This window comes from Rhinatrema bivittatum, chromosome 4, assembly GCF_901001135.1.
Source record: "Rhinatrema bivittatum chromosome 4, aRhiBiv1.1, whole genome shotgun sequence".
NCBI lineage: Eukaryota > Metazoa > Chordata > Amphibia > Gymnophiona > Rhinatrematidae > Rhinatrema > Rhinatrema bivittatum.
In genome coordinates, this window is record NC_042618.1 from 220,778,211 (window position 1) to 220,798,708 (window position 20,498).

The 20,498-nt window shown below is 45.6% G+C and overlaps 1 protein-coding gene across 1 annotated transcript in view; it reads left to right on the plus strand.

Annotated features, from left to right (window-relative positions):
• LOC115090527 overlaps window positions 1-20,498 on the plus strand; it is a 98,335-nt gene that overhangs the window by 54,658 nt on the left and 23,179 nt on the right. Inside the window, exons 8-13 of the mRNA XM_029599732.1 lie at window positions 3,154-3,235; window positions 3,923-4,037; window positions 9,163-9,229; window positions 9,706-9,787; window positions 19,519-19,639; window positions 20,309-20,387. Of these exons, the coding sequence (XP_029455592.1) occupies window positions 3,154-3,235; window positions 3,923-4,037; window positions 9,163-9,229; window positions 9,706-9,787; window positions 19,519-19,639; window positions 20,309-20,387 (546 nt within the window). The remainder of the gene's footprint in view (window positions 1-3,153; window positions 3,236-3,922; window positions 4,038-9,162; window positions 9,230-9,705; window positions 9,788-19,518; window positions 19,640-20,308; window positions 20,388-20,498) is intronic.

Consider the following 20,498-nt stretch of genomic DNA (forward strand, 5'->3'; position numbering starts at 1 on the left):
GTTACATTTACCTGTGTAACTTCTTTGAAAATTACCTCCTTAGTGCAGCCTCACCATGGAGCGATAAAGAGGCATTGACATTTGCCATTTTATTCTCCATTCCTTTCCTAATAATTGCTAACATTCTGTTTGTATTTTTGACTGATGACACATACTGAACAGTATTTTTCACTATGATGCCCAGGTCCTTGTCATGGGTGGTAACAATTAAATTGGAACCTAACATCTCTCTCTCTCACACACGTACACAGGCTGTCACTATCACATGCTCTCCCTCACATGCACAAAGGTTCTCACTTTCAGGCACACATACACACCCATCTAAACTAACACACACACTTTTCCATCCATACTCTCTCACACACTTCCATCTGTATTCACACACAACCGTATTCACACACAAGAAATGAGTGTCTCACTGCCCCTCCCCATCTCCAGCAGTCATTTTCTCACTGCCAACCTTGTTCTTGCTCCTTCCATCCCATTCACCCTTTCCATCCCACTCACTGTCCTTCCCTTACCCCAACTCATTCACCCCTTTTTCCCTCACTACTCCTCCCATTCATTCCCTCTTACTGCTTTCCCTTTCACTCAGTCCTCCATCCCTTCAATTCCTTCCTTCCCTGTCACTCACGCCTCCCCTCACTCACAATGCCCCTACCCTTCCATTTATTTAGCTCAGTTCCCTTTTCCTCCCCTCCCTTCTTAGTAAGAGGGGAGAGAAGGGTTTGGAAGCTGAGTGAGTGAGGCACATAGAAATCTAAACAATGGGGAGAGGAGGCAAAGGAATGAGACATTCACTCCTCCTCGCTTCCCCTTTCACAGTCTGCCTCCTCACCTCTTGTGGCCGTCACATCACCATGGTCATCTTCACCTTACTGGAGGTACTCTCCCGGGCCGGTCTGTGACAAGCTATCGGGGTCCTCTTTAGCCCACGGTGAGTGGAACGCTCGTGGGCAGGTCTTCAAACACACAGCTGCAGTTCTACTCATGCCTGCGATGAGGGGGGATTCCCGCAGGCACATCATTGCGCTGCCGCGGTTCTGCTCATATGCCTGCAGGGGGTAGGATTCCCGGAGGCACGTCAACATTGCGCCGCTGTGTTTTCACGTGCCTGCGGGAGATGGGATCCCTGTGGGCAGATAATCATTGCACCGCTATTGTTGAGCTCGTATGCCTGCTGGATGTGGAATCCCCCGCATGAGATCATCACTGTGCTGCTGTGGTGTCGGGCAGCTCTGTTTGGGCAGGCCTAAGCCCAAAGGGGCGGATTTTAAGAGCCCTGCTCGCCTAAATCCGCCCAAAACCGGGTGGATTTAGGCAAGCAGGGCCCTGCGCGCCGGTGAGCCTATTTTACATAGGCCTACCGGCGCGCACAGAGCCCCGGGACTCGCGTAAGTCCCGGGGTTTTCGGAGGGGGGCGTGTCGGGGGCGTGTCGGGGGCGGGTCCGAACCGTGCGGCGTTTTCGGGGCGTGTCGGGAGCATTCCGGGGCGGGCCCGGGGGCATGGCTACAGCCCGGGGAGGTCCTGGGGCGTGGCCGCGCCCTCCGGACCCGCCCCCAGGTTGCGTCCCGGCGCGCTAGCGGCCCGCTGGCGCGCGGGGATTTACGCCTCCCTCTGGGAGGCGTAAATCCCCCGACAAAGGTAAGGAGGGGGCTTAGTCAGGGCCGGGTGGGTGGGTTAGGTAGGGGAAGGGAGGGGAAGGTGAGGGGAGGGCAAAAGGAAGTTCCCTCCGAGGCCGCTCCGATTTCGGAGCGGCCTCGGAGGGAACGGGGGTAGGCTGCGCGGCTCGGCGCGCACCGGCTATACAGAATTCATAGCCTTGCGCGTGCCGATCCAGGATTTTAGTGGATACGCGCGGCTCCGCGCGTATCTACTAAAATCCAGCATACTTTTGCTTGCGCCTGATGCACCAGCAAAAGTACGCCTATTCGCGTTTTTTGAAAATCTACCCCAAAGTGAGTGCGCCATGGCCCACCCAGGCCCACTCGTGGCAATGCTGCTGCCAACTTCATCTGGTTATATCCTTAATATGTGGTCTCAAGACCTATACACAGTACTCCAAAAAAATGTCTCAACATGGATTTATATAGGAGCAACATCACCTTCTTTTTTTTGTATTGGCTACAGTAGTCCTCTTCCTATGCACCCAAGTATCCCGGTGGAAAGGGCTCGTGCTGTGTAGGTAAACTGAGGGAAGGCAGGCAGGGGGAAGAAGGTAAGGGGGATGGAGAACAAACAGAGGACAGATGCTGGAGAAGTGGGGAAGGTAGGGTTGCCAACTTCCAAGAAATATTATTACTGATGCTCTGTCAGAATTGTCACTGTCAGTTAAAAAAAAAAAAAAAAAAGTTTTGGGCTTGGAAGTGGCCCCTCTAGGAGAGTTTTCGAAATGGAGGGAGGGGGTCAAGGGAACTGATGTTAGGGAAGGGGGAGAGGCAAAATTGCCTGCTTCCCTTAGCTATTAATGTTTGTTGTACTTTTGATGCAGTTATACTGAACATTTGTATTTTATGATGTATATTGTATTATTTTGTATGTATTGTTTACCATATCTTTTTCATATTTTCTGAATAACAAATCTATGTACCTGCACAAAAGGAGTTCAACACTGTAAGGTCAGCCATGTTGAAATATGGATTTTGTACTAATAAGACCAACAAAATTTACAAAAACCCGGTACAAGAAGAGTGCTAACCAATGAATAGATGCATGTCATACCTGTAAGACTATTAGAAGACGTACTGGAAGAGTTGTTAATATTTTGTAAACTGCTCTGAATTCTGCAGAACTGCAGGAACAAAACCACAGGGGCCAGTATTCAGAACTATCCAGGTATGTAACTTAGCTGGATATAACTTTCCTGGCTAAGTTACAAGGGATATTCAGCGGCATAGCTATACTTCTGAATATCCACGCACAAATCGCTACTTAGTTGGATAAGTTATATCCGGATACGTTAGACTACCTCTATTGCTGCTGCTACTTCAGTTAAGAGATAGCTGGATCTAGTGGCTGCTGAATAATAACCAGATTTTAGCGGCCCGTTAGAGAGCTGGATAAGTAATTACCTGGCTATCAAGCACTGAACGTGTTTGAGTTTTGAGTTTGTGAATGGGTTAGTAATGAACGTTCTCATCTTGTAATTACAGAGTGCCACATGACTTATCATCTAACACTAATTGGATCTGGCAGTTTGAAGGAGAAGGGGGCTGGACCAACTACGAGAATGGCGTAATATATATTTTCAAAGCCTAACTGTGCCTTTTGGTGCTGAAAGAATTGGGGAAGATTTCATTATTTAGAATCCACAAGTTTGGAGCTTCTAGGAATAGTTCTAACACATATTTCGGGGGAAGTCATAAAATACTTACTTTGGGCATCAAACGTTAATGAGCTTTTCTTTGTTCTAAGTCCACCTGGCCACCTCAGATTCATTGTCATCAAGGAGGCAAGCAAAGGGATACCAAGAATCTAGCTGTTGCAGTTATCACAACACAGCACTGCAGATTTTTGTGTGCTTGTGTATTACTCTAATAATAAAGCTGTGAGTTGATTTTATTAACTTGTTGGGTGCTGGAATCACACGGATTTACAGTATTTCTTTACATTTGGAGATGCTTCCTTGAATGTGGATAGAGTTGGTTTGGACAAGTGTTAACCATTTGTCATCACTGGCTGAAATTAATGTATTATAGTGAAAGCAATCGGTTCTTTCAAATATAAAGTTGACTTCCTTCAACAGGGGAAAAAAAAACAATGTAGTGTCAACCTTCTAGCGATTAATCTGTCTAATCATTTCTTTCAGATCTGGAGATCCCACCTACTGTCTAGTGTCTAGACAGCGTGGTGGTTAGATTTCACAGGTTCATTACTCTCACTCTGTGATCTTTTGTTTTTGTTTCTTTATTTTTTTTCTAGAGATCACATGGTTGTTCGGTTAACAGTGCTGACATTGAACAGAACTATCAGCAGAATCCCCAGACGCCCATGAATTTCTCTGCTGGTCGATTCACATACATACTCGATTTTACAAGTAAGAACGTATTATATATATGTACTAGAAGGATGCTCCTTGGTCTTTTAATGTATGTGCTAAGAAAAACTCTGCTGCTTCAGAAATGGCAATCACATGGCTCCCTTAACTAGCAGTTGGACTGAGTTTGACCATGGTAGCATGTTGGCTTATTTTTAGAAGAGGAAACTGAGCCACTGTTAAATCAAACAATACTATAAGGGGTAGATTTTATAAAACAGCGTGAGCGCGTACTTTTGTTGGCGCACCAGGCGCCAACAAAAGTACGCTGGATTTTAGTAGATACGCGCGTAGCCGCTAAAATCCTGGATCGGCGCGCGCAAGGCTGCCGATTTTGGGCAGCCGGCGCGCGCCGAGCCGCGCAGCCTGTCTCCGTTCCCTCCGAGGCCGCTCTGAAATCGGAGCGGCCTCGGAGGGAACTCCCTTTCGCCCTCCCCTCACCTTCCCCTCCCTTCCTCTACCTAACCCACCCCCCCGACCCTATCTAACCCCCCCCTACCTTTATCCCTGGATTTACGCCTCCCAGCGGGCTGCTGGCACGCGGAGATGCGATCCGGGGGCGGTTCCGGAGGGCGCGGCCACGCCCCCGGCCCGCCCTGGCCTGAAACCGCGCCCCGCCCCCAAAACGCTGCGCCGATCGGCCCCGCCCCCGACACACCCCCTCGAAAACCCCCGGACTTGCGCGAGTCCCGGGGCTCTGTGCGCGCCGGCGGGCCTATGGAAAATAGGCGCGCTGGCGCGCAAGGCCCTGCTCGCATAAATCCAGGCGGATTTACGCGAGCAGGGCTTTTAAAATCCGCCCCTAAATGAACATTATTACAGCTGTTTTGAATTTAAGGGGGATCATAGTCCCTCAGAGGACAGGATCATGGCAAGATTGCTGTTTTTCCTGACTCGAGGATGCTTTGTATTCACTGTTACCAGCAACAATGTGGAAGGTACAGACCAAGACATGCTTGTGTCTCTTTCTGTAAATGCCCTTTATTAAAAGTGCCAGATGGCCATAAGTAAGGTTTCGTAGAAGGAAAATTGCACAGTTCTGCTACTGCCCGATCTGAGAACCACCTGAGGCTAGGATTGATCCTAGGCCAATCTGGCATGTATACTGCAGAGGAAATCACCAGTTGATATAAATCAGTTTCCCAACCCTTTCCTGATGGCACTCATAGCCAGTTGGGCTTTCACGATTGCCACAATGAATATGCTTGAAATAGATTTGCATTCCTTGGGTTTCCAATGTGTGCAAATCTATCTCATGCATATTCATTATGGATAACCTGAAAACTCAACTGCTTATGTGTACCTCCAAGACAGGTTTAGGAAATACTTGTATAAATAGTGAAAACAATTTGACCGGTTACGTCCCGGACACAGCTGGATAATCTGTAGGATTATCCAGTCTTGATGGACTCTATAACAGGGTACCATCAAGCTAGGCCGAGATAACATAGTAAAAGATTTAATCTTTGTGACACTTTCCTCACTCCAAATGATGTCAAATCTTCACTGAGGTGTGTACTGTGCTGTTCATACATCTCACTCTTCATGGAAAACTGGCCCTTAAACCACCACCAACTCCTCACTGCAAGCTATTAGATGGCTCTCCTATAGACATATAAATAGTTGGACACTCTGAGGGCCTCCCCAGAGGCGCCTCTCCTCTCCCTCTCTCCCCCCAAGCCCAGAAATTGTCAAAATGCAATTCGAAAAATGTATCACTAATTGCGTTAATGCCAGGAATAAAGGTGTAGTTATTTCCAGCATTAAAACCATACGATAGCATGCATTATGCTATCGCACGGTGCGATATTGCCCCTCATTTTCATAAATTCCGCCCATACTCCTCCCTAATCCCGCCCCTTCCCCAGTAGGCAGGTGTGTTATTTGAGAATGCTCCCCCCATGGCTGGTTTGATCTGCACAGGCACCAGTTGGCCCAGAGATGATGCTGGCTATCAGGAACTATATGAAAGTAAGCCCATTATCAAAATAGTACACCCACTTTTTTTACGTAGTTTATCGCAAAAACTTTAATAAACCTCATTGAGGTATAGTTCAGTTTTTTGCAAAATCACGTTTATGAAGTGTTTAGCATGTATAGTTTAGCTAAAAGGTCATAGCTAATGTACTTATTGCATAATTTTGCATCACTGTCATTGAAATTGTGATAAAATTTGCAAGAGAAAAATTACACACACTACAATAGATATTTTAAAAAAAACAACCCAAAAACAATCAACTTTACATGCTAATTGGGACAACGGCATGCATTCTTCCCTTGCATAAACACAGCATTACCGATTTTAGCCTGAGAAATCAACTTTGCAAATTTTGTCACACTTTAATACATTGGCATCTTTATATCAACACCAATGGCTACCTTATAAGAACACTGTTTTTCTAGAGGGCCTTGTTGTTGAAAGATGTGACCTTCTGCATGCATGAAACTCTGAAATTTCAATACCAGACAAGTGTGGCAGTGACGTGACAAAGCAGGCTTCATTATAATTGAAGCAAACTAGATCTCTTAATGCCTATTGTGATACCTTATTTTGCTCTGGGGCTTGTGCTTTCCCCAGTGAAAACTCTCTCCCCTTGCAAACTCTTAAGATATCATACAAGTGACCTCCTGACCTCTGCATTATTTTACAATTCCTGGTAGCTAGGAGGCTCTCTTTTGTGTCAGCCAGAACTGAAGAAGTTAAACTTGCCCCATTGATTCAAAATAAAGGCATGTCTTGCCTCTCCCCAGGAAGTAGCGATATTACAATGTTCTGTGAGTGTTTTAAGGTTAAGCAATGTTATTGATCAGGAAGCCAGTATCCTAGGATTAGGATTGGATTTGCAGCACCAGCTCTAGACAGACCTACAATTTGTCAGAAATCTCAGTCCCAGAAGTGGGACAGCTTATCAGACCTGTCCCACTTCTGAACGGTATCCAATGGACAGACTGAGCTTCCCCAGGCACTGGCTATTTAAAGTGAATCTTGATTAGGTAGTTTTTTTTGTATAATCCCTGTTCTTTGTCTTTATTTGTAACCTATCATTAAAATCATCCATTGTACCTGAAGACTGGAGGGTGGCAATGTAGTCCCAATTTTTAAAAAGGGCTTCAGTGGTGAAATGGGAAACTATAGATCGGTGATCCTAACTTCAGTGCCGGGAAAAATAGTGTAAATTATTCTAAAGATCAAAATCGTACAGCATATAGAAAGACATGGTTTAATGGAACACAGCCAGCATGGATTTACCCGAGGGAAGTCTTGCCTCACAAATCTGCTTCAGTTTTTTTGACGGGGTTAATAAACATGTGGATAAAGGTGAACTGGTAGATGTAGTGTATTTGGATTTTAGAAGGCATTTGATAAAGTCCCTCATGAGAGGCTTCTAAGAAATCTAAGAAGTTATGGGATAGGAGGTGGTGTCCTTTCATGGATTACAAACTGGTTAAAAGACAGGAAACAGAGAGTAGGATTAAATGGTCAATTTTCTCAGTGGAAAAAGGTAAACACTGGAGTGCCTCAGGGATCTGTACTTGGACTGGTGCTTTTCAATATATTTATAAATGATCTGGAAAGGGATTTGCATATGATACAAAATTATTCAAAGCAGGAGGACCTTACAAGACTGGAAGATTGGGCATCCAAATGGCAGATGAAATTTAATGTAGACAAGTGCAAGGTGATGCATATAGAGAAAAATAACCCATGTTGTAGTTACACAATGTTAGGTTCCATATTAGGAGCTACCTTCCAGGAAAAAGATCTAGGTGGATAATACATTGAAATTGTTGGCTTAGTGTGCTGTGGGAATTATTAGAAAGGGAATGGTGAATAAAACAGAAAATGTCATAATGGCTCTGTATCGCTCCATGGTGAGACCGCACCTTGAATACTGTGTACAATTCTGGTCGCTGCATCTCAAAAAAGAAATAGTTGTACTGGAGAAGGTACAGAGAAGGGTGACCAGAATGATAACAGGGATGGAATGACTCCCCTATGAGAAAAGGCTAAAGAGGTTAGGGCTGTTCAGCTTGGAGAACAGATGGCTGAGGGAAGATATGATAGAGGTCTATAAAATAAAATCATGAGAGGTCTGGAATGTGAATCGGTTATTTACTCTTTCGGGTAATAGAAGGACTAGGTGGCACACCATGAATTAGCAGATAGCACATTTAAAATAAATCAGAGAAAATTGTTTCACTCAAAGCACAATTAAGCTCTGGAATTTGTTGCCAGAAGATGTGTTTAAGGCAGTTAGTGTAGCTGGGTTTAAAAAAGGTTTGGTTAAATTCCTAGAAGAGAAGTCCATTAACTGCTATTAATCAAGTTGACTTAGGGAGTAGTCACTGCTATTACTGGCATTAGTAGCATAGGATCTACTTAATGTTTGGGTACTTGCAGGGTAATTGTAACCTGGATTGACCACCTTTGGAAACAGGATGCTGGGCTTGATAGACCCTCGGTCTGACCCAGTATGGCAACTTCTATGTTCTTATCTTCCTGTGTTTGCTGGTTATGACTTTTACAGTTCACTGTTCCTCATTTGTTTTTTAACTGATTAGTTAGACTGATTGAGCCCAGCATTTTTTTAATTTGGTCTGGGGGTGCATTTCTAGGAACTGTGTGACCCTTGGGTTTTGTGGGGTCTCAGTAACCATAGAAACCACTAGGGGATAGCTTGCAGGTAAGGTACTTGCCCAGAGACAAGAGAGCACCCAGTTAGCAGGCAGGAGGTTGCCACTGTTAGGGCATATTCCCAGGTGCTTGTAGGTCCTGAGCAGTGCTTGGCAGGACCTTCAAGTGCCCACAGGATTAACCTTGAATTGATGTTAGGGGGTTGCACTAAAGTGTTAAATGACAATTTTTTAATAATTGTGAGTTGCATGTTTTTATTTGAAGCTGTTCATTCCGCTGAAGGGAGGAAAGAATGGGAGATGCAACTAGCAAGCTTGTCTTCTCTGTATATGTCTCCTGACTGAAAAGTTGATGCAGTTTTTGATTTGAATGTGATTTGAATGTGTCCAGAGAGTTCAAAGTTCTATTGCAATATAGGTTAAATAAACACAAATGTGAGAAGAATTTTATAATATAAATAATATATTCATTTTCATTCTAAATCTGTAGAAATGGTTCAGATCAATCAGACTTTTGGCACAATCAGGAATGTCAGAAGATTAAATGCAATAAATGAGTGAGTACCTGATATTTATTCTTTAAAAATTGCAAGGCTCTACTCATTGGACTGAAAATAAATATAAATGTCATACTTAAAAATACTGAATGTGAGTGACTGGGCTGGATTCCTGGTTCAAGTTTTCATCACTTTGTATAGTTGGGCTAGGACTGCACTTTAAAGGGTGAAGCCAAGAGGTGGTGTAATAGAAATACTTTCTGACCATTATAGGAACTATAGCTTTGGACACAATGAGGTCCATATTCAGCTGCTATGTGGCTGAGCTACTTAGGTTTATCTGGCTAACTTAGCCAGGATATTCAGGAATGGTTCCCTCCCTAGGCCAGATATGAGCAGCTGTCCTAGAGGTATAAGGCCTTGTTCCAAAGCAGTGTAACATATAGCCCTGTTCTATGTTTTATCCTCCTAGTATATTCTTTGTGATTCTACAGCATTGCTATAAAATATGTACTCTCTATTTCAAATGCTTGTAGTATGGAAGAGGGGGGACAGACAATCTCATTAAAATGGCAGTTTAAAGATGAAGAAGATCAGTGGACAGACTATCAATATAAGGTAGGATTTAAATGTTTGATCAAAAGTTAAAAAAATGTGAATGCATGTTTTTCTGAAGTTGAATAGAAATATAGTTTAGTCAGACATTTTATGTGGCCAATGCAAGTCCTTATCTGCAGATTATCCAATGGAGAAGATGAATATGATTTCCAGATTTAGCCTAGTCCAGTGGATGCAACAGCTGATGTAGGCATCTAGACCTTATATTGAGGCCCATATACTTCTGTTTGCCCGGAATTATTATGCAGTATGAATTCTGTCATTCACAGGCTATGGCCTAGTTGCATATGGGTGGATGTTGTTAAATAAATTCTCTGTTTCAGTAACACATCATACAGCATTCTTTTCTTTTTCTTTTTTTTTTTATTATCAGAGTTGCAATGGCATCTAGTGCATCAGTATATAGACAGCTTTATAGAAGCAAGAAAATAGATGGATTACAGAACTAAAATTGGTGACTGCCTGTAAATATATTACTGCTTCAATAAGTGCTTAAAAAAAAAGCTCACAGACAGCAAAACATAAACCTACAAATATTCACAGCTCATTTAATTGTCATGAGAAATTTGATCTTTTTTATATATTACAAATAATATCAATTACAAACTAACTGGGTAATGCATCAAGCCGCTTGAGTGCTCTAACGCACATTAAACACCGTATATCGCTTGATATAGGCCTTTTAAAATCTCTCTTACCTCCGACATCTCCCACCGCCGACCACGAGGCAGTCCTTCGCGCTGCGCCTACAGGACGCCCGTACCTCCTCCTCTTCGACTGGCAGCACCCCAAAGCCAATCCAGGGCAGGGCGCGCTGGTGAGCTCATCATTCGGCGACTCCCTGGGATTTAAATCCCAGTCTCTCCACCAGCGACCTCCTCTTCTTCGCTTCCTAGACCCGACGGACGTTCGGAAACAGACGGGGGATAAGGCCTGCGCAGTCGGCGCTGAGAGCCCATCGGGGTAAGGCCTTTTAAAATCTCTCTTACCTCCGACGTCTCCCACCGCCGACCACGAGGCAGTCCTTCGTGCTGCGCCTACAGGATGCCCGTACCTCCTCCTCTTTGACCGGCAGCGCCCCGCAGCCAATGCAGGGCACGCCGGTGAGCTCATCATTCGGCGACTCCCTGGGATTTAAATCCCAGTCTCTCCACCAGGCGCCGCGTGCCGAAGGAGCGCGACAAAGGGGCCTACCCCTTTGTGCAGCACCGTAGTGAAGCATCTGACTGCTACATAGTGCCTGCTCTTCATCTCGCACAACTTCCTCTATCAATTCAGGCTTGTGACTTACTACTACAGGATAGCGACCATTTCTCCCCACTACCAACAGTATAACACCAGCTAGCTCCCTTTTCCTTCAACCTCGCATCACACTAAATCAAAGATGCGCACCTTCCCCATCCCCATTATCTGGAGTCCCTTCAAAAACCGTACTAAACCCACTTCCCCCCATACCATCCAACAGAAAAGGCTGATTCCCATTATGATCTCTCCCTTCACTCAATTCCTTGGCCTCTCTCTTTTTTCACTAACCCTTTGCAATGCCCAATCTCTTACTAAAAAAACCCCACATCCTTAACGACTATCTAATGGACTCCAAACCTGACATATGCGCAATTACAGAAACTTGGCTGAAACCCACTGACATAGCTTTAACCAATCAACTACCTATACAGCTCTATGACCTCTTCTCAATCCCTAGACTTAAAAAAAAAGAGGCGGTGGTCTCTTATTAGCTGCAAAAAAAGAACTAAGATTAACTCTCCATCACATAAATTCAGAATCTGAAGTCGCCGTCTTCAAATCGAAACATCTTCAAATTTGTCTAATCTATGCCCCCCCCCCCCCGGGGGCTCCTAGAATCAGACCCTTCGCCCTTAATTGAACGCATTGCCAAACACATCAACACAGACACACCAGCCATAATCATGGGAGACCTTAACATACACGTGGACTCTACTCCTCAATCCCTCAACTGCAAATCTATACTATCCTCCCTCAGTTACATGGGATTCAAACAAATCATTAACAGCCCCATGGATTACAAACTGGTTAAAAGAGAGGAAACAGAGAGTAGGATTAAATGGTCAAATTTTACAGTGAAAAAAAGTAACAGTGGAGTGCCTCAGGGATCTATACTTGGACTGATGCTTTTCAGGATATTTATAAATGATCTGGAAAGGAATACGATGCGTGAGGTAATCAAATTTGCAGCTGATACAAAATTATTCAGAGTAGTTAAATCACAAGAGGATTGTGATAAATTGCAGGAGGACTTTATGAGACTGGAAGATTGGGCATCCAAATTGCATATGCTATTTAATGTGGACAAGTGCAAGGTGATACATATAGGGAAAAATAACCCTTCCTGTAGTTACACGATGTTGAGTTCCATATTAGGAGCTACCATCCAGGAAAAAGATCTAGACATCATAGTGGATAATATATTTAAATGATTGGCTCAGTGTGCAGCGGCAGACAAAAAAGCAAACAGAATGTTAGGAATTATTAGGAAGGGAATGGTGAATAAAACGGAAAATGTCTTAATGCATCTGTTCCCTGTATGTACCCAGATCAGTCCAGACTCCTGGGTTTATGCATCTCTGCCAGCAGATGGAGACAGAGAAAGTTAAATTGCCACTGCTTCATATACCCTGGTGCCTCCTGCAGTTCCTCAGTTTTTCTATGTCTCCAGCAGATGGTGGCTGGTACATAAACCTACAGTTCTTTAGCCTGCCAAGTTCTTTTTTTCTTGTCTTTTTTTCCTTGTGAGCCTTCCTCCCAGGGTTTGGGGTCCTGAAGAGGGAACCCTTCCCTGTTTGGTTGAGGTGAACAAGCTGGAGGTCGGTAACCTTTTTGTATGCTCAGACAAGTTTCTTCCGTGGGGTGCAAATCTGGTGGTCCAGATCCCTCCCCTTCATGAGGCCGATGAGGGAGGCTTTTTAGCTCAGGCTAGCTGCTCCTTTTTCTTTGGTCTCTTCCTCTTAGTTAAATTGGGCTGAACTGCACTGTACAGCTCTCTTCAGCCTTAGGAGAGGGGAATTTCTTTGTAGGGATGATTAAAGTTTAAAAAAAAAAAAAAAGGCAGCCTCTGCAGCAGAAGCAGCTTGAGCAGTAAGATCAGGGCTCTGTCGGGCGGCTTTCTTCCTTCCCTACGATCAAGTGTCCGTATGGGGTGGGATCTTTCTTTTCCTCCCAGGGCTCGGCAGTGCTTGGGCTTGGGGGTTGTGTCGTGTCCCGCCAGCATGGTCATAGTGTGACGGTAGGCCTGCCGCGCATGTTGTGCGGCTCCAGCATGGTTAAATCGACGGGCTTTGTGCCTGCGTCTTGGGGGGTGAAGGGCTATCAGAGCTCCCAGTGGCCAGGAAATGGAGAAGAGTTGCTGCCGTGATTACAGCTCCATTGATTGACAGCTGCAACCGTGTTAGGCCTTCAAGCTCTGGCGACGTGGGAACAGTGGCCATTTTGGTGCCTCGGCAGTTTTGCCCATGCCATCGGAGGCGGAGGATGATTTTCCCTCAAGACTTTCCCCAGTCCACCCGGGTCCTGTGGAGGGACAGGGGGAGCTGTGGACGCTGTTTCTCAGGATCCACTGGCTTACGGGGGGCGCATCAGCTTGGGCACAGTTTTTTCCAATGGCTCCCTGCTCCTTTTCACTCGAGTTTATCCTGCTGCTCCACAATGCTTATTTGGCGCAGCAGGAAGGGCTAGGTTCTCAGCAGGCAGGGTTGGCTTTCCCAGCTTCAGCCCCAGTGGCTCACGAGGTGGCGGCCGGGTCTGGTCGGGCCCGGGGGACCCCTCCTTCCGGGGTATAGCGGCTCTTATGTCCAGTTCGGCAGGACGATGATTCAGGTGGCTCTGTTGGATCCCCAGGGACCCCCAGAGAGCTGGAGACTGTGTTGTCTGGAGATCAGCGTGCTGAACTGGATGCAGTAGACCTGGCCCCAGGAGATGATATGGACATTGCTCCGGTTTCAGAAGGGAACAACCCCAACTTTTTACGCTTGTTCCACAGGGATGAACTAGCTCCCCTGATTCCTCAGGTTCTTGAGGAGCTGGGACTCAAGATCCCATAGGATGACTCAAACATGGATGGGAGGATCCAGTCCTGGATGGGATTCAGGATCCCCCTTCTGGGTTTCTGTATCATACTTCATGCATATCCAGCATAGCTCTCTGCTTTAGTGGCAGGAGGGAATGAAGAAAAGTGGATCTATATACAGACAACAACCAACAAGAACTGAATTACATAGACTGGGTAAACAAGCATGGGTGTAGCTTGCTTATTGCGGTGGTTACTATCCCTAACTAATTAAGCTAGATATCCACTTAGATGCAGTTCCAACACTGCTCTCTGTATTATGGCGGGGGTGGAAGGGATACAGTACCAAAAGGTTACTAAGGGCCAAGAGTAACGGATAAGTATGAGAGAGGAGGAAAAAAAAGCATGCAAAGGCTTGCTGGGCAGACTGGATAGGCCATTTGGTCTTCTGCCGTCATTTCTATGTTTCTATGTTTCTATATAAATCTGTGAAGAAGATGGTGGATCAGGAATGGCATGCTCTTGATTCCGGGTTGAGAGTGGGCAGAGCGATGTCAAAGCTTTATCCCTTGCCTGAACAGACATTAGAGCTTTTTGCTCTTCCAAAGGTGGACACAGTGGTTTCAGCAGTCACAAAGAAGACGACTATTCCCGTTATGGGGGCCACAGCTTTGAAAATGTCTGAGAGTTCCAGCTATTTGTTCCAGCTTCATGCAAAGAGCATGTTTGTGCTGGGTCCGACAACTTCAGGATGGACAGGTAAACTCTAGTTCTCAGGAGAATAGGGCTGAACAGTTTAGTGGCATTGGTTGCTTATGTGGCAGATGTTTTGTATGATTTGGTGAGGACTTTGTCTCGTATTATGGGGTTAGCTGTGTCCACCAGAAGACTATTGTGGCTGTGTAACTGGTCGGCGGATGTCTCATTTAAGTCCCAACTGGCTTTGCTACCTTTCAAAGGACTTCTCTTATTTGGAGAGGACCTGGAGCAATTGATGAAGCAACTAGGTCAGAATAAGGTGCACAAGTTGCCAGAAGACAGGCCCAAGGGCAAGCAGTCTTTTCCGTTGTGGTTGCATTTTCGGGAAGGCAAAAGGTCTCATCGTTTTAGAGGGCCCACAGTGGTGCAGAAGCAATTTTTTCCTTGAGGTCAGGCCTGGGGCAGTACTTTCATGGCCGTCATTGATATTTAGAGCTTCCGCTGGCAGTGGGACTACAGAGCCAAAATCCTCACAATGAGGCGAGGCCGGGCCACTCTTGTCATTCTCTTTATAGGGGGTAGTCTAGCTCGATTTTATGGGGAGTGGACCAAGGTCACTCAATATCAGTTGGTTCTCTGTGTAATAAGAGACGGTTATGCATTATAATTTGCACATTCCGTCCGTGACCTGTTTCTTGTCTCCCCCCAGGGCCGGCGGAAGCACTAGGCGGTCACCTAGGGCGCCAGCTTCCCGGGGGCGGCACTGCCCCGGTAAAATTAAGAGAGCCGCGCTCAGCCGCTGTCCCGGTAAAATGAAAAGAGCCGCTGCCGGCAGCCCGCCCCAAAAGACCCATCTGACCTCCCCCAGCGGTTCGCGTGCTCCCGGTCTCTCCCGCTGCTCTTCCTTCCCTGCTGCCGTTGCCGCCGGGCTATCAGCACTTTCAAGCCCAGCGGGAACGGCAGCAGTGCAAAAAAAAAAAAAAAGCTGTGGCATCCGCGGCTGCCCTTTTCTTCCTCCCGCCCCCCCTGACCCGGAACAGGAAGTGATGCGCGGGAAGGAGAAAGAGCGGTGCCGCATGAAAAAAATAGCGGCGACAGCAGCATCGGCCCCCGAGCAATCAAAGCAGCTGGTAATCGGGAAAGGAGTCAGCAGCATGAGCATCCCGCGGCCGATGGGATTCTTCCTTTTTGGCCTGCGGGGGCTGGAGGAGGAGGCTGCTGCAGCTACCATTTGTGCTGGGGGGGGAGGAAGTGAGTGAGAGAAAGAGAGAGAAGCAGCCAGCCTGCCTGTGTGTGATTGAGAGCCTGTGTGTAAGTGAGAGAATGTATTTGATCGAGAGCATGTGTGTGTGATTTGAGAGAAACTGGTCAGAGAGCTGATGTATGTGTATATGTGAGAGACAATGAAAGTGACTGCTCAAGGAGATGACTGATGTGTGAGAGTGTGAGACAGTCAGGGATGTGACTGATGTGTGTGTGTGTGAAAGAGAGAAAAAGCATGGAAGTGAGAACTCTGGGTATGTGAGAAAGCATGGGAGTAAGAAGCCTGGTGGTGTGGGGGTGTATGTGAAAGAAAGCATTGGAGTGAGAAGCCTGATTATGTGAGAGAGAGTATGGGAGTGGGAAGCCTGTGTGTGTGTGCATGTATGAGAGAGAGACTGGTTGGTAAGGTGACGGTGTGACTGGTGTGTATGTGAATGTGAGAGAGAGAGAATGTGATTCAGGGAATGAGAAGCCTGTGCACCTGGAGAGCGAGCATGGAAATGAGAGAGAGACTGGTGTATGTGTGTGTAACAGAGAGAAAGTGATTATGGGAATGAGAAGTCTGTGCATGTGAAGAGAGTGAGCATGGGAGTGAGAACCTGGGTGTGTGTGAGACACAGCATGGGAGGGAGAAGCCTGTATATGTAAGACAGAACAGGTGACTGGTGTGTGTTTGTGTGTATGTGAGAGAGAGAAAGAAAGTGATTATGGGAATGAGAAGCCTGTGCATGTGAAGAGTGAGCATGGGAGTGAGAAAGCTGGGAGTGTGTGAGATACAGCATGGGAGTGAGAAGCCTGTATATCTGAAAGAGAACATGGGAGTGGGAAGCCTGTGTGTGTGTATGCATGAGAGAGATCAGGTGACTGGTGTGTGTGTTTGTGTATGTGTGTGAGAGAAAGAAAGTGATTATGGGAATGAGAAGCCTGTGCATGTGGAGAGAACAAGCATGGGAGTGAGAGACTGGTGAGTGTGTGTGAGAAAGAGAAAGTGATTATGAGAGTGAGAAGCCCATATATGTAAGTGGAACACGGGAGTGGGAAGCCTGTATGTGTGTATGGCATGAGAGAAACTGTTCAGGAAGGTGACTGGTGTGTTTGTCAAAGACTGTTTGGGAGATGATTGGTGTGTGAGAGACAGAAACTGGTCATGGGGGCATGACTGGTATGGTGTGTGTGTGAGAGACATGGGCCTTAAGGAAGAGGACCATGAGTATAGAGCTTAGCCACTACTGCTGCTTCTGGTGTGTACTACAGCCTGCATGGAAGAGGAGTAGGAGAGCTGCTGGAGGGGGTAAGTAAAGTTGTTTTTTATGTTTATTTTTCTTGATTGACTGCCATTTTAATTATTTAATATTATGTGATGTGTCTGCTTTTTTTGTTTGAGCAACAAGTATAGCTTTGGTTTATGTTTGTTTTATTTATTTTTATTTATTTATTTATAAAAGTTTCTATACCGTCGATAAGACAAATCATCTCAATGGTTTACATGGCATAAAAATGTCAAATAAGTGTTCTGTTATAAATACAGAATTCGTTATTTTCATTAATGCAAAATGTAAGTTAATTGTGTGTGGAGGCGGGGGGGGCGGCATAGCTGACGTTTCGCCTAGGGCGCCTAATACCCTTGCACCGGCCCTGTCTCCCCCTACAGGTCATTGGAGAAGCATCGGGTGGTGTGGGAGACCTTAGGTTGCAGCGCTCACGGGCCATGGTTCCGGTCCCTTGGGCCGAACGAGGAAAAGGTCGCTATTCTATTTACTTCATAGTTCCAAAGAAAGAGGGCACCTTTTGCCCCATTCTGGACTTAAAATGGGTGGATGCAGCGTTAAAGGTTACAAGATTTCGCATGGAGACCTTACGGTTGGTAAAAGCGGTGGTGCGCAGTCAAGAGTTCCTGGCTTCATTGGACTTGACAGAGGTGTACCTGCATATTCCCATTCATCCAGATCACCAGTGTTATCTGAAGTTTATGGTACTGGGTCAGCATTTCCAGTTTCAGGCTCTTCCTTTGGGCTGGCCATGGTGCCTCATACCTTCACCGTGGTCATGGTGGCAGCCTTGCTTCGAGAGGGAGTATTGATACACCCTTATCTTGATGAAGGGCTCATAAGAGCAAAGTCGGAAGCCAGTTGTCACACTGCAGAAAGTGATTCATACTCTGGAATTGCTAGGCTACGTGGTGAATCTGGCAAAGAGCCACCTAATCCCATCTTAGACTCTCAAGTAACTGGGGGCTCTGTTCGATACGAGGCAAGACAAGGTTTTCCTGACGGACGAGAGGGTATGCATGTTACAGAAACAAGTTCAGCGCTTGTTAACATTGCACGTACCCCGGTCCTGGATTCAACGCTGGAGTTGGTACCACTACAGAGGGCTCTCTTGGCAAATTGGAATCCGTTATATGAGATTTTTCATCAACCTGTGTCTCTCGCAAACCTCCTGCGCAGGACAGTCTGCGCAAGTTCAGCGCTTGTTAACATTGTGCGTACCCAGGTCCTGGGTTCAATGACTTCAACGCTGGAGCTGGTACCACTACAGAGGGCTCTCTTGGCGAATTGGAATCCGTTATCTGAGACTTTTCATCAACCTGTGTCTCTCTCGAACCTCCTGCGCAGGACAGTCTGTTTTGGTGGCTTCAGACATCCAACCTGGTGTGAGGGGTCGAGCTGGAGGTACTGGATTGGGTAATACTTACTACCGACAGAGAAGGGCAACCAAAATGATAAAGAGGGTGAAATGGCTCCCCTATGAGGAAAAGCTAAAGAGGTTAGGGCTGTTCAGCTTGGAGAAGAAACGGCTGAGGGGGGGATATGATAGAGGTCTATAAAATCATGACAGGTCTAGAATCAGTAAATGTGAAACGGTTATTTATTCTTTCAGATAATAGAACTAGGGGGCACTCAATGAAGTTAGCAAGTAGCACATTTAAAACAAAGCAGAGAAAATTATTTTTCACTCAAAACACAATAAAGCTCTGGAATTTGTTGCCAGAGGGTGCTGTTAGGGCAGTTAGTGTAGCTGGGTTTAAAAAAGGTTTGGATAAGTTCTTTGAGAAGTCCATTAACTGCTATTAATCAAGCTAACTTAGGGAATAGTCACCGCTATTACTGGCATTGAAGAATAGTCTAGTGGTTAGAGCAGTGGTCTATGAACCAGGAGACCAGCGTTTGAGACCCGCTGTCGCTCTTTGTGACCTTGGGCAAGTCACTTTACCCTCCATTGCCTCAGGTACAAACTTAGATTGTAAACCCTCTGGGGATAGGAAAATACCTACAGTACCAGAATGTAAACTGATGTGATATCTCAGATTGAATGTTGGTATATAAAAATAAATAAATAATGTTTTGGGTACTTGCCAGGTAATTGTAACATGGATTGGCCAGTGTTGGAAACAGGATGCTGGGCTTGATGGACCCTTGGTCTGACCCAGTATGGCAACTTCTTATTTTCTTATGTTCTTAGTGTTTCATCTTTGACAGTGGCAAGCAGTGGCTGTGTACCATACTGAGGTCTGACCAAAATCCATCCAGTCTAATGTTCCATTTTTGACAGCAGCAGGTTGTGGGTTTGCTATGAACCACTGTTTTTGGTACTTCTAATTGGTGGCCATCAAACAGCTTTTGTGTCTGTCTCATGTCCCACAATGAATTTATGTCTTTAACAATATGATTCCTAAATTTGAAATGTAAGAACAATAAAGTAGCTTATTGCTACTGTTTGTTTCCAGAATGCTCGTGGTAGAAGCTGTTCGGTCAGCAGTGCTGATATTGAGCGGAATTATCAGCAGAACCACCAGGGATCTCTGGGTTTTTCCACTAGTCGTTTTACCTACATCCTGGATTTTACACGTAAGAATGCCTTTGTATAATAATGAATTTGGTTACCAGCTTTGGTCACAAACCTAAATCCTTTAGGGATCTAGCGATTAGAACTCTGGGAGTGGACTCTGATTCAGCAAATGTCCTGAAACATGAATTCAGAGATCGCCTCTGCCACTGTGAGTTTGGGCAAGTCACAAGGGGGTCTATCTACTAACCAGCATTAGCGTAGGCATAGTAACCTACCTATAAGGTGGCATATATTAAAGTGCATTTCAACACGGTATTTACTATACTAATGAAATGCAGAGTGTGGCTACACTAACGTGATGGTGGGCTTTTTAATGTGGCCTCGCTCGGTATGCCATTGTGTGCAGTCTCTCGCCTTCTCCCTACTCCCCACCTGATGCCCATGGCAACAATCTCCATTCCAATCCCCCACCTGCCGATGATAACCAAAGTCACCCTTGGGCTGAGCAGGAAGAGAGCTTCCTACTTGCCCCTCGCTGGCTGTTTTTCCTTCCGATGTCTGGATGGCTCCACAGTTTGAACCCAACATGCTATGGAAACCTGTGGGGGCCACAGCAAGTTCCAACCTTGAAGCAGGACATTTAGAATATCCAGAAAGCTTAGAAAACTACAAATACAATTTTTTTTCTTGAAATTTTTTTTCTGCTAAAAGTGCATTTTTCCTTTCAGGAATGGTTCAGACTAATCAACAGACTGGAACGAGTAGGGAAATCAGGAGGATAAATGCAGCAAGCCACTCGGCAAATAAGTGAGTAATAAGTTCTGTTTGGCAAATGCTGAAAATGTACAGCCACTATCAATTGAAACCTTGAGAATTAAAACAAACTGTTACTGTTTAAAGATTCCTGCTTCTATCCTG